The sequence below is a fragment of the Cervus elaphus genome, chromosome 30 (genome assembly GCF_910594005.1).
Source record: "Cervus elaphus chromosome 30, mCerEla1.1, whole genome shotgun sequence".
Lineage (NCBI taxonomy): Eukaryota > Metazoa > Chordata > Mammalia > Artiodactyla > Cervidae > Cervus > Cervus elaphus.
In genome coordinates, this window is record NC_057844.1 from 23,527,422 (window position 1) to 23,548,365 (window position 20,944).

Genomic DNA, 20,944 nt, shown 5'->3' on the forward strand with positions numbered 1-20,944 from the left:
TCTGTCCATGGGATTCTTCAGGCAAGAATACTGGAGTGGGTTGCCATGCCCTCCTCCAGGGGATCTTCCTGACTCGGGACTCGAACCTCTGTCTTTAATGTCTCCTGCATTGGCAAGCAGGTTCTTTACCACTAGCAGCACCTGGGAAGCCCACATCTATATCAACAGAAATATAACATGACCATATAGGTCATTTAATGTTTTCCAAGAGCTCTATATTAAAAAGCAAAGAGAAACATGAAATTAGCTTTAATAATGTATTTTAAGTAACCCGATATATCAAAATATTATTTCAACATGTAATCAATATAAAATGTAGTGATGAGGTATTTTCCTCCTCTTTTTTCATACTAAGGCTTTGAAATTAGTGTGTCTTTTTACACTTCCAGCATATTTCAGTTTGGACCAGCCACATTTCAAGTGCTAGTGGCTGGCTACTGTGTTGGATAGCAGAAGTCGCTATAGTATTACTAAGAAATCTATTATCTGAATAATCTATTTTCCATTCAGCTTCTCATTTGGGTTGATTTTTTTGAAAGCATATGTCCAGATCCTTCTGTATTTTCCAAGTGGCTCTCCTGATTGATAGCCCTTAATTTTGAGATGGCAGGGTTAAGGGTATTGTTGGAAGAGAGCTAATTGGCCTTGTGGAATTCAAACTTGTCTTTTAGTTCCACGCCCTAAACGAGCCATGTTGGTTAATTGTTCGTAGCAATATAGAAGTGACAGAAACCAGACTGATGGCTTATGGGGGCAGAATACTGGCAAATCAGGAAAGGTATGAAAATGGTTAAACAGTAGAGTACGTGATTCTTTGGTGAAAATTGAATTTTAAACAATCAGAAGGAAAAGGCTTAGTGTTTTCTCTGAAAAGCCCAGGTTCAAACTGCTCGTCTTTCTGCTTTAGCACCAGTGTGACTGTGACCCCTGGAAGGAACAGGCACAGATGGACAACACTCCCGTCTCCAAACCTTACTCAGCCTGACAGCATGGGAGGGTGAGGTCATTTCCCCCGCTGACTCCACGTGTCCCTCATCTGTATCTTCACAAGGCTGATGAATTTCTTCTCTTCAGTGAAAACAGTGATGTTCTCATTTTAAAGGAGAGAAACAGAGAAAGAGGAACAAGCTGTACTTTTGTTTTCCTCGTTTCTAGTTTCCATTTTCATTGTTATTTATATAAGAGGGTTCATGCAAGTGACTTTGGCACTTGTGGACACTTTGCTCAAAGTCCAAATAAATGTAAAATTACCCACATTTGAAAGACTTGGCGGGAGACTCTAAAATTGTTGGACTTAGACTGCCCAGTTTGTCTGCTGTGAATACTTTGAGTTATACTCAACATAGTTGTGAGACCAGAATTTAATACTACGTATTAATAGCTCTATAAAGGAATAATCCAAATTTGTTTTCTGTATATTAATTATAGGATGGCTTGATTTATGTTTAAATGATTTTTTGCTATAATATTTCTCCTTCTTCAGTTTCGGTGGTGGTTAAGCTTGAAAATAGGTGAAACTGAGACATAATCATAAGAAATCAAGAAAGTGGAGAGTAGATACAATGATTGATGCTGACTGGCATTTTGGTGCTGGAAAGATACAGAATGATCTTACTAATGTCAGCCATCCTAATAATAGTCTGAAAGGTCTAAAAGGTATTTCCTCTAATGCAGCATTGTCCAACAGAAATGTCTGCAAATGATGCAAATGTTTTATATCCATCTTGCCCAATGCAGTAGTCACTGGCCTGGCTACTGAAGATGTGAAATGTAGCTAATATTAAAGAGAAATTGAATACTTACTTCACATTTTGATTAAACTCAGGTCGGTTTTTTTTTTACAAGTGAACATTAACAGAAAACATCAAGTGAAGCAAAAGCAGTCATGCTAAAGTATACATTATCGCCATCTGTCTTTTTAAATGTACAATTATTAATTTCTACTTCACTTTGGATTTGCTTTCCTGGATCATATTTTATGTGTTTTTTTAACCCTGACAGTCAGAGTCCTCTGATCTCCAGAGCCCTTTCAACCCCTTATGGGTGCTGATAACAGTGGAATTCATCTCACCCAAGATACAAGAGTCAGCGTTAGGCATATGCCATGGCGTTTTGACCTTTGAGTGAATTTCTTTCTTTCGTGCAGCTTGATCTTTATAGAACACTGTCCTTTCCAGGCACCATGCTTCTCCCGCTTCCACAAAGAAAAGTTAATAATTCCTGCCTTGCTTTCCCAACTTTGCTGTCGTAAACTTGCAATTAAGATATACCTATGTAGGGACTTCCCTGGAGTTGGTGGTTGTGACTTCACTTTCCAATTCAGAGGGTGCGGGTTTGCTCTCTGATTGGGGAGGTAAAATCCCACATGCCTTGGCGGCCAAAATGTCAAAACCTAAAGCAGAAACAATATTGTAACAAATTCAATAAAGACTTTAAAAATGGTCCACATTAACAAAAAAAAAAAATCCTTAAAAAAAGTTATACCTACATAAATGTTTTTGATTATAGTTTAAAAATAACTTGTGCTTCCCCTCTTCCAGTTGTCTTCTTCCCAGCATCACTTTCCTTTTCCAATAAATGCTAATTAGTATGTTTTTCGTGTGGGGCATCCCTGGTAGCTCGGCTGATGAAAATCCACCAGCAATGTGGGAGACCTGGGTTTGATCCCTGGGTTGGGAAGATCCCCTGGAGAAGGGAATGGCAACCCACTCCAGTATTCTTGCCTGGAGAATCCCATGGACAGAGGAGCCTGGCAGGACAGTCTATGGTCTTCCATAGCGTCGGACACAACTGAATGACTGAGCATAGCATAGCACATGCTTTTCATGCTGCCTTAGAAACTTCTGTATTAATATCCTTCTGCTCAAAGAGGGTGCTCTTAGTTTTCGTCTGAATCCTTCAGATTATTTTGAGCAGAAATGAGTATATCGAAACCACTTTAGACTGTGATCCTGTACTTTCTCAACAAGATGGCGGCAAGTACTATAAAAGTGTGGTTCATTACAGATTTTAATATAAGCCGCAGATTAAACCAGATTGAGTGTTAAGCTCTTTTGGCTTGCAAACACTTTTGTTGCAAGTTTGAAAGCCCTGGGTTGGAATTTTTATAGCATCTGACAAACCATAGGCTTTTAAAAACTTGAATTCTTGTACTAAGTATTGGCTTGAGGAAAGATTTCGAGTTGTAAGGTAGGTTGGTTGCACCCCTGTCAAATGATTGTAAAAAGTGCTTTGCTGTATTAGAGGCTGGTGGCGCTTGGCTGAATCCTATCAATCCACAATATCCAAGAAGGCAAACTGGTACCAGCAGAACTTCCCAGGCTGGTTAAATGCAGCCCTTCATTGAGTCATCTCAGATACGGAGAAGTAAAGATTGACATGGCATATGGCTCACTGGTGTTCTACCCTATGCAGAAGAAGCTTAACCCTTAGCACTTAACCTTAACCATCGAGGAATATGGATATTAATGTTCTCACGATGGTAAATTAAAGGCAGAATCTCACAGGTCAGGTCCAGTGAACCCAATGTTTTTTAATGTTTATTTATGTCTATTAATTTGACTGTGCCAGGCCTTAATTGTAGCCTGTGGAATCCAGTTTTCCACCCAGGGATCAAACCCATGCCCCCTGCATTGGGAGCGTGGAGCCCAGTCACTGGACCACAAGAGAAGTCCCAAGAGAACCCAATGCTTCATGGCACTTATTTTTTTTCCTTTTTAATAGTTTCTTTTTCCAAAGAGCTCAAAGAAATTTACAAATATAATCTGTAATCTTTGCTTAACATCCAGGAAAATACTCAGGAGATGCATTGCTTAGTCAGAGGATCAATAGAAAAACGGGCAAAAGAAAAGCAGCCCTGTGTAGAATAGGGTCTGGGACTAAAATCCTTCCTCTTTTAATTCTCTTGATTATTTCTCCTCCACATTTCCCAGCCATGGCAACTCTGGGAAGAGTTCCAGTGGAGCTCAATCTGAAAACGGACCAAAAGAGTTATGAAAGATGTGTGTGATGATGAGGTGTCTGCTGAGATACTGCCCCACCCCTAAAATACTTTTTATGGCATCTTAATGCCACTTGGCAAGGCTATTGCGTCTCTTTCTCTCTCTCTCTCTCTCTCTCTCTCTCTCCCCCTCCCTACATGCACAAGCACACGTTCGTGAACACGTAGTCTCCCAGACCTCAAGATAGTTCAGGAGTTAAAGCTTTAAATAAATGGTAATTTCTAAGTTGATGGGACCTTTCAAAGCAACCTCCCCAAAAAGGAGGGGGCACTAATTTTCTTCTAACCAGGAGCTCCTAGAAATAGGGTTATATGGAAATAGGAAAATCAGCTTCAAAATAAAAATCTGCATTTGGGAGAAGGGAAGCTCAGCCATCCTGAAAACAAGAATAAAGAAGAGGAAAAGTAGCCAAACCTTGAGATGCCAGAGGAAGAGGGGATATACGACCTTCCTTTACCTTCTTCATGGATGGCTTGCAAGGATTAATTAAGTAAAAGTGTGTAAATTTCTTTGAGCCCTTTGTTGAAAGAAGCTATTTAAATATAAATTATGACCACGCAGCTTGCATCTCACATGTCAGGCATGCATGGTTAACTGTGTCCCATCTGTAAGTTATGCTTCCTCCGGGTTATAAAGATGAGGATCCCTGATCAACCTTCGTTTCCTGACCCAGTGGTAAGGCAGAGATTTATGGTGTTACCTGTGGCATCTGAGTGCAGGCTGCCTCTTTGAACTCCGAGTTGTGCTTGAAGAAATCAGATCATGTGTCTGTCTCTTCTTGGATGAATTTTCTTAAGAAACATAAGGGATGGGGGTAGGGTGAGGGTCAGGAGTTGGTTGATAAACTAAGACAATAATGTTCTACTGTTTCCTTTTAATACACTTTCCTTTATCCAGGTATTGCCTAAGAAGGTAAAAAAGTAAGGTGAGACAAGAGAATGTTTTTGACCAGGCCACAGCGGAGCCCGGACCTTCCTGCTCTCCACCCCACCCCGCAGGTCCCATTGCCACTTCCCACTGGGTACCTGCTCTTTAGACACCATGGAGAGCCCCCCAGGGTTTTGAAGGGCACAGATGAAAATCTGTGCAACCGGATATGCACTGGGTTCCTTCCTTAAGTCAAACCCCATTCCTTGATAGCAGACAGCTTTAAGAAGCATACATTCTGGAAATGGCCTGTGTTTGAAAACAGTTGCATTGCCTTTGTTTGTTGGTTTTGGGCTTCCCTGGTGGCTCAGATGGTGAAGAATCTGCCTGCAGTGCACAAGACCTGGGTTCAATCCCTGGGATGGAAAGATCCCCTGGAGAAGGGAATGGCTGCCCACTCCAGAGCTGTTGGTTTTAATAGAAATGCAATGGGATCTAGACTAATAGCAAATGCCCTCCAGTGTCCCCTTAAGGCTTGTCACCAGCAGCTCTTCAAATGGAGTTGAGTAAAAAGCTCAATAGAGATGAGGAGTTGATTTTCTTTCCCTCTAAATTTGAACATCCATGTAATATCATATCTTCCCTGGTGGCTCTGATGGTGAAGAGTGCACCTGCAATGCTGGAGACCTGGGTTCAATCCCTGGGTCAGGAAGATCCCCTGGAGAAGGAAATGGCAACCCACTCCAGTATTTTTGCCTGGGAAATCCCATGGACAGAGGAGCCTAGCGGGCTATAGTCCATGGGGTCGCAAAGAGTCAGACACAATTGAGTGACTAACACTTTCACTTCATTTTTCACAGTATCACAGTATTCAGTTCACCGTCTAGAATCGAACTCTCTCCTTTCTATAAGTTCTGGAGGCTGGGATCCCCTGGCAAGGAGAAAGAATCGTATATTTTAGAAGGCGCAATGCTGTTGGGGGAACAGGCTCTGGGAGAAAATACACAGAACAGCCCAAGGGGAAGCTCCTTGAACATTAACTCCATAAAAGGAGGTTTTCAGTGGTCTCAGCTAATCCATATTTTTAGAAAATTGTTTTGACTCAGCCTGCCTGACTGTAATACTATTGCCAGAACCAGCGGTGAGAGGGAGATAAACATGATGTTACGGTCTTTTCTTTTGGTGCTTCCCATGAAGCCCTGCGTGGCACAAATCTTGCTTGACAGACTTTGATGAGCAGCTGCTCAGTTCCACTTGGGAAGGGAGGCATTTATCAGAGACTTCCTTCATAAATAAGCTAGGAATTTCGATGTTGGGAATAGTCCCCAAGGAGGAAGACTGGTTTCTCTTTCACATCAGCGGAGATGGTTCTGTTTGCAGCCCTGGGGAGCGGTGGCTGGCATGGTGGGGCATGATGAAGTCCATGGGACCAACTGGGGATGCCTCCGTCTCCCTCACTGGGTAGCACCGAGTGACCTCTGAACCCTTTTTAATGTGATGTGCCCTGTGCCCTTCAGCCTAGCCACTTCCTTTTCTGTGTGACAATGTGATGTTGCAGAAAAGGCTTTGGACCAAGGGTCAAGAGATACCATTCCATTTCTGGTTCCTTTACTAACTGTGACTTTAATCATTTATTTTCTGATTCCTTTATTAACTGTCACTCCATCTTTTTGAGCTGCAGCCTGTATTCATAGGTTCATTCCTGAGCTCTGCCTACTATACTCTAAAAAGGAAAGGAGTCTCTGAGGTTGACATGTACACACTGCTATATTTAAAATAGATAGTCAATAAGGACCTGCTGTATAGCACGGGGAATTCTGCTCAATATTCTGTAACAGCCTCAATGGAAAAAGAATAGATACATGTGTATGAATAGCTGAATCACTTTGCTGTATACCTGAAACTAACACAACGTTAAATTAGCCAATAAAAACAATTTTTTAAAAAAAATAGAGGAAAGAGTGGTTTGCTGTACATAGGTGAAGTCATGGGATGAACCCCAAATATTCCATAGGAGCATCCATTTGACTCCAACTCCATTTTGGAGTCAAAAAATGGACTCCATTTACTTTTTTTTTTTAATAAGGCTATCTGTGGAGTAGAATGGAAAATCCCACAGTAATTTCTCAAATCAAATAAAGATGACCTATTTGAGAGGAGGACTGATTCAGGTAGGACCTCTGACTTTGCAAGGTCTGAAATTCACTCCTCTTAGTCTTTAGGAATATTTCAACGGTGGATTTTGAGAAGCACCTAGATGAAATCTTTTTGAGGGTCCTTTTCAGCCCTACATTTGAGAACCCAGATCACAAACATGAAGGTCCCTTTGCTTGCTGAATAAAGACTGACTTCTTTGGCCCAGAAATACCAACCTCCTCAAGGGTCATTGACCGTATTCCAGCTGCTTGGCTACTGCTCCTCCTCTATTCCTTTGGTTCCCAACTCAGTCCGGTTGCATTTTCCTCAAACCTGCCCTTGCACCTGTCCATCTCCAGGCCCCCTTTCTTCACCTGGCATCTGTTATCACATTCCGTTCATGTTATCAAACACCACCTTATCTTGCTCCTACCAGAAATTTCTATGGTGACTGTCGGTTTTGCTGCTAGCATCACACAAGTACAAGCTTGAAATATGATTTCTGTGTTACTTTCTTTCAGATGTTAAAATGACTGGACCTTCTTCAGCTTTTTAATTTTTCCACTGTGTAAGCACCAGGCTTTGCACGGACCCAAAAGCCCACCAGCTCAATTAATGAAGCATAGATCAATTAGTATTGTTTTCTCTACCAACTAGATAGAAATATATTTCTAAATAGATCTCATTGGACCCTGGGGATACATCTGGTGTTCAGTTGTAAGGCTTGTGCAAAATTCATTTTCAAGTAGTTAGATCAACAGGGTAAGAATGAGAATTCCTGACTCTATCTTCTGCTAGCTCTGAAGGAAGAAGCAACATTTATCCATTTGGAGTTGTGTTTTTTTTTTCTTTATTTTAATAAGTTTCTGAGGATAACCTACTTGAAAAAGATCCCAGTGACTTCTTTGTGATTGCTAATGATAGTATTTTAAATACTTATTTCTCATGAGTATTCTTTTCTCATTGTGAAAGTCTTTGTGATCGCATTTCAAAGTACATTTTAAAATATTTTATATTTTTAAATATCAGTGACAAAATATGGTACTTTAAAAATTGAATTAAAATTTTAAAGCCAGCATTGGACTGATTGGAAACAAATTCTCAAGTGCTTTCAAAATTTGTTGGGGACTGATTACTAAATCACAGATGGAAAAGTAAAAAGTTTTGGTTATCCTTGACATTTCAAGAGGGAAAGAAAACAGAAAAGGAAAATCATTATGGCTGTCTCGAAAGAAATTGCTTCCAAATTGTTGTCTCTCAGCTATTCCAGATGGCTTTACTGTTTTTTCGTGGAATTGGTGGTATTTTTAAAAGACCTGAAGAAAATAGATGAGGTTTTTCTTTCCTGATGTCCCAGAAGGTGGATGAAGGAAAAGAATATCTTTCAAGAATTGTCTGTTTTAAGTATGTTTGCCTCTTGTACCACCTCATTGATGGCATCCGTGACATGGTACCTTCATACTCTCTAATTTTTTAGTGGTGAGAAACATGCCTCATGAGTATATTAGTGAAAATAGCATATGTCCTATGCAAGAAAGTTAGTTGAAACATGTTACAAGTGTCTTATGTTCTAGTAAAAAATACATATATATGCATATATAATTTGTGTATATTATATTCAAATAATAATAAAGCTATATCTATAATTACATATAGGATTTGTGTATATGGTTGCATATGCATATGCATACATGTTTACGTGTGTGTGTGTGTGTGTATAAAATAGTCCTCAGAGCAGCTCTATGAAATGAATTTTATTCCTATTTTACTGATGAGGAAGCATGTCCAAGAGAAAGGCAAGATACTCAGGATCCCGAAGTCAGAAGAGAACATGATCAGACTTCGAGGTGCTCTGAATCACCCCACAACTTTGTAGCATGTTTGTGAAACATGCCCTATTTGATTCTCACCGTGGCTTCGGCATCAGTTGTACAGGCTTAGATTTAAGTCTAGTCTCTGCTGCAGTGTCTTGTCAAGACAAAAATGCAGGCAAGCTCAGGCTTTTTTGTGGTGGCTGTTCAGAAACCGGGTATACAAAATATCTGCCATCAGAATAGCTAGAACTTAAAGAAACAAGTGGCCTCTCAGGGCATGATAGGCTTGTCTTCATTACTACATAGGATTTTCACTTGATAGCTTCCGCATCACCTTTTCATAAGAATTTTAAAAACTCTTTCCATTTGTCGAGGCTTCAAGTGGCTCACAGCGGCAGACTGCATGGAGGCCTCCCGTGTCAGCCTGTAGAAAGCCTCTCACTCGCCGTTCATTTCATCACATGCAGCTGTGCTGTGCTGTGCCTAGTCTCTCGGTCGAGTCTGATTCTTTGCGGCCCCGTGGGCTGCAGCCCGCCAGGCTCCTCTGTCCATGGGGGTTCTCCAGGCCAGAATACTGGAGTGGGTTGCCATGCCCTCCTCCAGGGATTTCCCCAACCCAGGGACCAAACCCACGTCTCTAATGTCTCCTGCATTGGTAGGTGGGTTCTTGACCACTAACCCTACCTGAGAAGCCCAGCACTTTTTGCAGCCTTAATAAAGATTCCTTCTCTGGTCCCCTTCTCCCCAGCCCACAGTCATGTCCCTTACTTCTTCCAAGGGAATTTTGTTAATGACACTCTAGTTCCCAACTCAGCTAGCTCCTTCCCTGAGCCCCAGACCCACAGCCTCATTGTATATTAATGCGGTAAACAACATAGTTCCTCATATCCTCCACACAGAACTGGGGCAGATGGTTTCGCTGTTGTCTCATTCAAACAGGACACAACCCCCAACTTTTGCTGGTTCTTGCAAGAGATGGTGTACTGCAGGAGCCTCTTTTCCAGCCAACACTGTCTATGCGTTACTGGGCCCCCAATCCCCTCACCAGTGTCTCTGGTGTCGGCCCACCCAGGGATTACACGGTCAGATGGACAGCGATGTTTACCTGTGATTGCCCTGTGATTGCCCAGGGCAATCACTCTACAGGCCTGAGGGGAAGGACACTGGGAGTCAGTGCTTCAGCAGGAATCAAAGCAGAGATCTATAGGTGTGTCTGGGGAAGGCTTGGCGGCAGCTGGGGATGGCATTCTGGCTTAGATTGGCATATGTTGTGATGTGTTCCCATGAGACTTCAGACACATGGTATCATCTGCTCTCCACTCCCAACAGAAGTTCTGCAAACCTGTGCCATTAGCAAAGCATACTGGTGCTGGTGTATACTTTGTTCTCATAAGCCCCTGTTGGACGAATAAAATTTTAAGAAGTGTTTATTGTTTTTCCCTTCTCTTTCGTCATTATCTCATAAGAGCAAAACTACTTCCACATGCTCTGCACTCTGCTGGGACGTTTTCTCTAATCCCCTCAACACATCTGTAAGGAGAACCTGGTGTAGCCGTTTTCTGGATGAAACTCTTGGGGCTCAAATTTACGAGACTTGTTCCATCAATATCTGGTAAGTAGCAGACCCAGTATTCAAATACAGGACTCTCGGACTCAAAAGCCTTTGTTCCTAACAGTTCCCCTCTTGAGTATCTGGCTGAGTGAGCATAACCACAGTTAGTGAACAGGCACCGACCAGGCCAGAGTCTGCTTTGGAGATGACGTTGTGGGTTCCAAGGCAGGGGTGGGATGTGTGGATGGTTGCAGTCTACATTTACTTACACGTGGGTGTTTTTGTTTGGTTGGTTTTTGTTTTCATGATTAGGTCAGACTCTTCTAACAGAATCTTGTTGGAGCCTTGTTCCCGGAAAGCTTTCGTGTTGCAGGGTGATGATTCTGTTCATCTTTTTTTTTTCCCCCTTATTTAAGGAGTATTGGGAGTGATTCATTTTGGTGGTGCTAGTGATAAAGAATCCACCTGCCAATGCAGGAGATGCAGGTTCGATTCCCGAGTCATGAAGATCCCCTGGAGGAGGAAATGGCAACCCACTCCAGTATTCTTGCCAGGAGAATCCTGTGGACAAAGGAGCTTGCCGGGCTACAGCCCATGGGGTTGCAAAGAGTTGGACATGACTGTGTCTGAGCAGCAGCATTTTGTACAAAACAGCAGTCATCCTCGAAAGAAAATGTGTCTACACAGAAAATTGAGCTGCGTGGCTGGACTGGGCTGGAGATCTGTATGTTGTCTTTCTGGGTTTGGTGGAATGGCTTAAGAAATTCTTATTGGTATTTCTGGGTCAGACAACAGAAGCATGCCGATCCTATTTTAGGTCATAGAGTAGCTGTTTGAGAAATGTGGAAAGCTCAGAGGTATTCCTTGTTTCTGACTTGTATATAAGTTACTTCCAAATTGATGGGTGCCTACTTAGTACCATCAGCCCTTAGGGATGCAGTGTTGTCTCAGTTGTGGCATTGGGTCTAACTTAGTGTCTACCTCGTAGTCTGTTCAGACCACTGGGCCAAGGGGAAAAAGAGGGTAGAACACAAATAATTGAAAAAAAAATTCATTCATATGTCCTGATGCTGGAAATCTGTGACAAACATCTCCCTCATCCCCTCCTTCCCCCCCCAAAAAAGATGGCTTGGTGGATCAACAAAAGAATGGAAAAATGGAAAAGATAGGTGATAGAGCAAATTTTAAAAACCTGTTAATCATAAAACCACTGAGCGACTGAACTGAACTGAATCATAAAACATAGATAGTGGGTATCTGGGGGTTCACCATTCAGTTTTTCCATTTTGCAGTTTTTCATAACAGAATATTGGAAGGAACAGAGAGGAAATGCAATAATTCTTCTCTGTAGAGCTGTGGTCTTAGTTTCAGAAAATATATCTATTCAGAAGATGTAAGCAAGCAATAAGTCTTTCCTTAAGCAGTTTTCATTTTTTGGTTTGTTTAAACTGGCAGTTACCTGGAGCTGCTAATGAAGAATCTGAAATCAGCAGGTATAGCAGGGTAAAATGTTTGCAACTCCCGTGATACAATAGTATTAATACTGATGACTAAGCCCTAGTCTTATGCCAAGCCCCAACTGGGCATCTTTATTAAGTCTTTTATTTATTTCTAATAACAGTACTGAAGATGTGGGTACCATTGCATCTATTCTACAGATGAAAATCTGGGCTTAAGGAAGTCAAAAGCACGTCCTTAAAAGGAAGTCAAAAGGTCACACATCCGGTGAGGTGGTGTCAGGATTCAAACCTGACGAGGTCAACCTCAAAGCTGGCACTATTCCCACTGGATCCTCGATGCTCAAAGTGTGATACACTCAGCAGCCTCCCATCTCACCAGGAGCCCCTTCAAAATGCAGGCGATCCAGCCCTGCCCCCAACCTGCAGAGCTAGAATCTGCATTTGAACAAGCCCGACAGCTGTTTTGTATGCGTGTCAGGCTGAGAAGCCTTGTCCCCAGCCACCCTCCTCTGGAAGTGTGGGACTGTGTCTTTATTTTCCCCCTGCTGTTAACATAGGACACCTTTGAAAAACAGAGAAAGTGTTCGTAGCTCAGTCATGTCCGACTCTTTGCCACCCCATGGACAGTAGCCCACCAGGATCCTCTGTCCATGGGATTCTCCAGGCAAGAATACTGGAGTGGGTAGCCATTCCTTTCTTGAGAGGATCTTCTTGACCCAGGGATCAAACCCCGGTCTGCTGTATTGCAGGCAGATTCTTTACCATCTGAGCCTTGGGAGAAGCCCTCAGGACACCTCAGGGTCAGTGAAAATTAGAATTTCTTTTGCTTCATGACTGAAGCTGCAGCACGGAGCCTGGCCAGCTCTGTTATCAGGAGCCTCAGAGAGAAGGCAATGAACCAAAGCATAGAATAGGCATCTAGAACCCCGAGTTCATCACAGCTCTGCCCCTTATTATCCCCGGGTGACCCTCAGATCTCCACTGTTGTCTGTGATTCCATCCTGACCAAAGTGGGACATCAGTTCTGGATATACCTGCCTCGCAGAAAGGTCACAGTGCCTTTAGAAGTAGAACGAAATAGAACCAGAACAGGTGAAAGTGTTTTTATCCTTATAGTTGTGTATGGGTCCTTTGACTGAGGGCCATTAGGCTTGTGGCTGTTTCATTCTTGCTCACTGAGGTTTGCATGGCTGATATGACTGTCGGGTCAAGTGTTCACGAGTCATAGTTCCAGGAATATACTTACTGGAACCCTCTCTGCGTTCCATCTAAGAAGAGGGCCTTCTCTGAGAGAAGTACAGATACACATTGGCTCGGACAGAGTCCACCACCCTCCCCTACATCGGCACAAAGTTCAAAGCTCAGCAGTAGAGACCAGTCACTGAACACTTACTGGGAGTATCGTACCCATCTCTTTACATACACTGTTTCATTTGATCCTTGCAGTAATCTCAAGAAGGAGGCATCCCCATTTTACAGTTTGGCCTGAAAGTGAGTCCCTGGTTGTTTGTTGTTGCATAGTTACTAAGTCGTATCTGACTCTTTTGCGACCCCCATGGACTGTAACCCTCAGGGCTCCTCTGTCCACGAAATTCTCCAGGCAAGAATACTGGTGTGGGTTGCCATTTCCTTTTCCAGGGGATCTTCCCAACCCAGAGATTTAACCCGCATCCCCTGCATTGCAGGCGTATTCTTTACCTCTGGGCCACCAGGGAAGCCAGCTCTTAAATAGGAGGGTTAGAAAATTGTTGCTTTCAATCAGATATAATTTACTAGAAAGCAGTCACATAGAAATTACAAAATCTCCAAGTTGCACTGTTTGAAACAACTTTAATTTTTCTACCGATGATTGCCTAGGACTCTAGAAAAAGCAAAGATGACAGGTCAGCAGTGGCTGAAAGTAGCTTCTGATTTTTCAGCCTGAGCTAAAGAGCAGGTACTCTGGTGCCCCTCACTGTGTATGTCTTTGGTGTTTTCTGCCCCATGAACTGGAAAAGATGATGAAATAAGAATCAAGGAGCCATTTTGGAAAATATTTTAGGAGAATCTAAAGTATAATCTCTTCTGCAGGATGTTTTCAGTGGAAAAATAATCTTATTGTGATTTGTGAAAGTATCTTTGATAGCACAAGTGGTCTTGTTTCTATACTATGCTTTAATGTTAGGAGGAGATGTGCTTTTCTTGGCTAAACCTCTGATGATGAAGAATCCATTTATCTCTATGTTTCGATGTCCTCTTTATGGATGGAGTTCTTGGTGTGCTGGAACTCACATCCTGGTTCTCCCTCACTGGCACTCAGGGAAGCGGGGATCTATCTGTAGGGTTCCTGGGAGCCCATTCCGTCTCTTTGGTAAGAGGCAACAGCAGAGTTGTTCCCTGTAGAGAGTCAATCATAGAGAAATGGTAACTTGAAATCTCTCTTCCGCCCCATCCCTACTTCTCCATTTATACACAGAGTTCCTCAATATACATGTGAATATGGGCGGTCAGGTCAGAATTGGGGCCATGAACACTTTGGGATTTGGGCATCAACAGAAGGTAGAGGTTAGGAGAACTGGCTCAGACTGGCCTGAAAGTAAGTCCCTGGATCTACCAGTAAATATTTACTGGTAGATGAGCAGGAACCTACTTCTCTAAGCTTCAATTTCCTCTTCTGCTAACTGAAGGCTATTATCTATTAGATAACTATCGCATGGGTTTCCCTGGCTTAGTGATTAAGAATCTACCTGCAACGCAGGAGACACAGGTTCGACCCTTGGGTCAGAAAGATCCCCTGAAGAAGAACCCACTCCAGTATTCTTGCCTAGGAAAGCCCATGGACAGAGGAGGCTGGCAGGCTACAGTCCATGGAGACTCAAAAGAGTCGGACACCACTTAGCAACTAAACAACAATAACAACAAAATGGCTTGCAAAAGCCTAACTGAGTCTATTTCTTCTAGCATACTTTAGTAGTTTTCTCCTCATTGTGCGTTCAGAGTGCAAAGAGTTATAATACTGACCTTTGCCCTCGTTCTCTCCCCACTACTGGATTTATTTTGTTGTTACATTGTGTAAAGGGCTGGTTATCAAGGACCGAAAATGGACAAATATTGTGGACATAAATAGCACATGAAGACTTAGAGATGGAAAGTGCCAACCTTTTCCAAAGAAAAGTCTAGATAACAGGCTACAAGACTGTGCAGCTTTCATGAGAAAAGTAGAGAAAACCTTTTCCCTCGGTGCTTGCCACAGAAAGGAAGAAAAGGACCTGGAGGACGGACAAAAGTATCTAAAAAACATAAAAGATGAATTGATGGGAAAGACTTTGCGTGACCACTGCAGGGGCAATAGGTGGAAAGTCAAGGCTGTTTAAAAAAAAAATAATAAACCATGGAAAAGAATGGAGCAAATAGTCATGGAAAAAAAGTGAGATCACATAAAAACTTTCAAGAGTGGCCTGGAAAAAAAAATAAGACTTTATGCGTTGAACACGAGGACTCTGTTCGTACCACCTGTGGGGAGTAATTGGCATTGGCTGACTGGAGGGGTTTGTTTTGCCTTCTTGGCAGGAGCCGAATTGTTATGTTAATATTCCGTTGGCTAAGTGTGAAGTATTGACTTTGAATAGAAAAGGGTTTGCAGAAGGGAAAATTCCCAGCCTGGGGTTTTCACTTTGACCAAAGAACTCTTCAGGAGCTTCAGACTCCCCACTCAGATTCTAAAAAATAATTAGTATCATGACAGGCATCTCCAGCATGGTGCGAAAATGAATACCGTTTCCACTAGGACCTTCTCCCCAAGGTGGTTTACAGGCAGAGGGTCTCCAAAGATTTAGACACAGGAACCCATCTGGGGCCAAGGGCAGATTCCCTTGGATCATACAACATCACAACACAGCTCCCAGCAGCCACCTTTCTGCATTTACCTGGACTCTCCCGTCTCCATTAATACTGGCTTCTCCTTAGAGGTCTCTGTGCTGACTTGGCTCTTCATCTATTTTAATTATCTTGAACAGGGTGAGGCCAGAACCATGGGGTTGTTGTTCAGTCACTAAGTTATGTCCAACTCTTTGTGACCCCATGGACTGCATGCAGCATGCCAGGCTTCCTTGTCCTTCACTATCTCTTGGAGTTTGCTCAGATTCATGTCCATTGAGTCATTGATGCTCTCTAACCATCTCATCCTCTGTTGCCCCCTTCTTCTCCTGCCTTCTGTCTTTCCCAGCATCAGGGTCTTTTCCAATGAGTTGGCTCTTCCCATCAGGTTGCCAAAATATTGGAGCTTCAGCTTCAGCATCAGTCCTTCCAATGAATAATCAGGGTTAATTTCCTTTAGGATTGACTGATTTGATATCCTTGTTGTCCAAGGGACTCTCAAGAGTCTTCTCCAACACCACAGTTTGAAAGCATCAGTTCTTTGGAGCTCAGCCTTCTTTACGGGTACTCAAGTTAAAATGGCCTAATAGTTAATGCATGATTCAAATGTGTCTGTGTGTTTTTAATTTAAGAACTATTGAGTCGTTTGTTTGGATTTTTTTTTTCCTTTTCCTTTTTAGGAAGCCGTGTCTCTCTGAATTCCCAGGACCACCTACAGAATGACTTTTGTCAAGGTCTATGATGTCCTGATCTCTAATTCCAGCTAGGTGCTGGTGAAATCTACAAGTTTGAACTAATTTACATTAATTTGTGATTGACTCATGACCCTTTAAAAGTTGCAGTCTTTAGGACTGGGAAAATAGATTTCTTCTTTAATTGCAAATGAGCCTATAGTGGCAAATGACCTCACACCTCCTCCACCCACCCACCTCTGTTACCAGCTTCCTCAGGTTGATGCCTCAGTTCACACCATCTTTCCTCACTTCCACTCCTTGCACAGATTTTTCAAAAAGTGTGACTTTTTTCCTGTCATGGCAGTGAAACAAGAATTCAGTTGAAATGCCACATAATTAAGCCCCATGAGGTAACCACAAGGTTTATAAATCTAATAAAGAAAATCCATGTAAATAATATAAAAGTTTGTGAGCCAGAGATTTTAATTGAATCATTTACTCCCCAGGAACAAATTAGTCAGCCTGAGCTATAAAAACTCACTAGGTCACTAAAATTTCATTCGGGCAACCACTTTACATTCCAGAATATTTTCTGGGCCTCATTTAAGCATACAGTGTCTTTTTATCTAAGTAGTATCTAATTCAAGGATTTTCAGACTATGTCTCCATCAAACATTGATACCCACAACATGGTCTAAGATTTAACACTGCTAAAAACTGAACAATGGCAGATTTCTTCCTTTATTTTTTTTTTTCTTTTTTTAAAAAATATGGAACACTTCACGAATTTGCGTGTCATCCTTGCGCAGGGGCCATGCTAATCTTCTCTGTATCGTTCCAATTTTAGTATATGTGCTGCCGAAGCGAGCACAGATTTCTTCCTTTAAAAAGATGTTATTACTTTTATGTAATTGTCTCCAACTTTACCATGTCAATACTTCAGTACAGATGATAAAATTCTAGTTGACTCCAATCTAAGGGCCCTTAGCTAACATTTGAAGTTTCCTCTTCAGAAATCCACACTCAAGAAGTTCATTAGCAGAAGTTTCCTACGAGAGACCATACCACAGAGGTAGTTAATACAAAGCCTTTTAATATCACTGTACTTACCCCAAGGAAATGACAACCCACTCCAGTATTCTTGCCTGGGAAATTCCATAAACAGAGGTACCTGGCAGGCTACAGTCCACAGGGTTGCGAGGAGTCGGACAAACACACCCTACTTACCCAAGGTTTAATAATTAGCATAGGTTGTATTAGAGATCATTCTTAACTGAGAAAAGGAATAATGTTTAAGTAAATATCAGCCCCTCTGCCCTCCCACAAGTAGGGTATGTATCATTACCAGCCAGGGAATGGCCAGTGAAAGAAACCACTCTAGGTATTTCAAGCAGGAGGGGATGTAACCCAGGGATTTGAAGTTTCACAGACCTGTTAGATCTGGGGAAGTGAAGGTCAGAGATGCTCCATTGTAGAATTCGGGAGTTGAGGAAGGGCACGGATCAAACGTCAGGGCCGCTTATGATCTGCCATTAGTGAGTGAAGTTGAGAGGAATGCCAGGAAGCCAGTCCCCATATCTCACACATAGACTGCAGAAAGGCACGTCTCTGGCTGCAGCTGCCAATGGGAAATATGGTTTATCTCTCCCTTTTACCTTCTCACTGACTATAAGCCAGAGCTTCTGCTAGCAGGACAGTGTTTTGGGCTGGTTGGTTGGTTGGTTGGTTGGTTGCACTGGGTCTTCTTTTCTGTGTGGACTTTCTTTACTTGCGGTGAGCAGGGGCTATTCTTCGTTGAGGTGCACGACCTTCTCATTGCGGAGACTTCTCTTGTTGCAGAGCACAGGCCCTAGGGCTCAGGCTTAGTAGTTGTGGCATACAGGCTTAGTTGCTCCATGCTTTGTGGAATCTTCCCAGATCAGAAATCGATCTTGTGTCTTCTGCATTGACAAGTGGATTCTTGACCACTAGATCACCAGGGAAGTCTGCAGGTAAGTTTTTGAAATGTAGTTTCCTGGCTTCTAGCCCCACCTAGAAAAGGAGAATCTTAAAGAGTAAAAATGATTTTGCTTATTCACAAGCATTATCAGGCACAGGGTGTAAGAATCTGGCCAGCCCAGTGATGGAGAGGAAGGAATTTTCCTTTACCCTTTTAGATACTTCTGGCTGGTCTAAGAATTAAATTGGCTTGACATGAGATAGATTAAGAGAAGAAAAACAAATGTTTAACAACATGTGTACATGAGAGGGACTCAGGAAAAATTGAGTAACTCCCCGAAATGACAAAAGCATCACTCACTTTAAATATCATTCTCAGCTAAGACAAAGAGAAAGCTGGGGGTTAGTCATTTGGAACTTCAGAGGGGAGGAAGGCAATTGACATGGAGATGGAAAAGCAAATGTTTGGTAAACAGTGGGACATAGAGTGGACTCTGATCTACAGGCCCTGTCTAGAGTTTCCCTACCACACCTGCCCATATTATTGCAGAACACAAAGAAGAATACACGGAAGAACTATACAAAAAAGTTTTTAATGACCCAGATAACCATGATGGTGTGATCACTCACCTAGAGCCAAACATCCTGGAATGTGAAGTCAAGTGGGCCTTAGAAAGCGTCACTATGAACAAAGCTAGTGGAGGTGATGGAATTTCAGCTGAGCTGTTTCAAATATTAAAAGATGATGCTGTGAAAGAGCTGCACTCAATATGCCAGCAGATGTGGAAAACTCAGCAGTGGCCACAGGACTGGAAAAGGTCAGTTTTCATTCCAGTCCCAAAGAAAGGCAATGCCAAAAAATGCTCAAACTACCACACAATTGCACTCACCTCACAGGCTAGCAAAGTAATGCTCAAAATTCTTCTTCTTTATTGATTGTGCCAAAGCCTTTGACTACATGGACCACAACAAACTGTGGAAAATTCTTAAAGAGATGGGAATACCAGACCACCTTACCTGCCTCCTGAGAGATCTGCATGCAGATCAAGAGGCAACAGTTAGAAACAGACTTGCAACAATGGACTGGTTCCAAATCGGGAAAGGAGTACGTCAAGGCTATATATTGTCACCCCGCTTATTTAAGTTATATGCAGAGTACAACATGAGAAACGCTGGGCTGGAGGAAGCACAAGCTGGAATCAAGATTGCCAGGAGAAATATCAATAACCTCAGATATGCAGATGACACCACCCTTATGGCAGAAAGTGAAGAGGAACTAAAGAGCCTCTTGATGAAAGTGAAAGAGGAGAGAAAAAGCTGCCTTAAAACTCAGCATTCAAAAAAATGAAGATCATGACATCCAATCACATCATATCATGGCAAATAGATGTGGAAACAAAGGAAACCGTGACAGACTTTATTTTCTTGGGCTCCAAAGTCACTGCAGATGGTGAAGGAAGCCATGAAATTAAAAGACACTTGCTCCTTGGAAGAAAAGCTATGACCAACCTAGACAGCATATTAAGAAGCAGAGACATTACTTTGCCAACAAAGATCCATCTAGTCAAAGCCATGATTTTTCCAGTAGTCATGTATGGATGTGAGAGTTGGACTATAAGGAAAGCTGAGTGCCAAAGAATTAATGCTTTTGAACTGTGGTGTTGGAGAAGACTCTCGGGAGTCCCTTGGACAGCAAGGAGATCAAACCAGTCAATCCTAAAGAAAATCAGTCCTGAATATTCATTGGAAGGACTGATGCTGAAGCTAAAGCTCCAATACTTTGGCCACCTGATGTGGAGAACTGACTCATTTGAAAAGACCCTGATGACTGGAAAAGACTGAAGGCAGGAGGAGAACAGGACAACAGAGGATGAGATGGTTGGATGGCATCACCGACTCGATGGACATGAGTCTGAGCAAGCTCTGGAAGATGGTGAAAGGGATGGGGAAGCCTGGTGTGCCATAGTCCATGAGGTTGCAAAGAGTCAGACACAACTGAGCAACTGAACTGAAGTCATTTGGGACTTCAGAGGAGAGGAAGGCAATTGACATGGAGATGGAAAAGCAAGCTTTTGGTAAATAAATGTTTGCCGGGCCAGGCAGAAACAGTGGGACATAGAGTGGACTCTGATCTTTATGCCCTGTCTAGAGTTTCCCCACCACACCTGCCCATATTACTTGCAGGTATCTCTGGTGATATCTCTGCTGCTAAAAAGGCCCTCTGTCTATATTTGTTTAGGCACTTAGAGAGAAGGTCAAACTTTCTTCCTGAATCTTTGGGGCCTTGATTTCAGCTCAAAATAAATCTGTGATTATGAAAATGGTCTGTATTTTACACTGTCCAATATGGTAGCCACTAGCACCAAATGGCTAGTAGGCTCTTGGAATGTGACAAGGGCAATTGAAGAGTTGAATTTTATTTTAATTTAATTTTTTTTATTTTAAATTTTATTTATTTATTTTTGGCTGTGCTGCATATTTCTTGCTGCATGGGCTTTTCTCTAGTTAACAAGAGTGGGGGCTACTCTCTAGTTGTGGTGAATGGGCTTCTCATTGCAATGGCTTCTCTTGTTTCAGAGCACCGGCTCTAGGACACGCAGGCTTCAGTAGTTTCGACACGTGGACTCAGTAGTTGTGGGCTTAATTG

The 20,944-nt window shown here is 42.4% G+C and overlaps 1 protein-coding gene and 1 non-coding gene across 4 annotated transcripts in view; one reads left to right on the plus strand and one right to left on the minus strand.

Annotated features, from left to right (window-relative positions):
- Positions 1 to 20,944, plus strand: part of LHFPL6 (LHFPL tetraspan subfamily member 6) — a 222,877-nt gene that overhangs the window by 174,794 nt on the left and 27,139 nt on the right. For 2 of the 3 annotated variants that reach the window (XM_043892369.1, XM_043892371.1), the window contains exon 4: positions 10,285 to 10,430. The exons of the other annotated variant lie outside the window; for it this stretch is intronic. In XM_043892369.1, coding sequence (XP_043748304.1) covers positions 10,285 to 10,430 — 146 coding nt within the window. The remainder of the gene's footprint in view (positions 1 to 10,284; positions 10,431 to 20,944) is intronic. 3 annotated transcript variants of the gene reach the window in all.
- On the minus strand, positions 17,124 to 17,230 carry LOC122687172. The gene has a single exon (XR_006339065.1). It is a non-coding gene; the product is annotated as a U6 spliceosomal RNA (small nuclear RNA).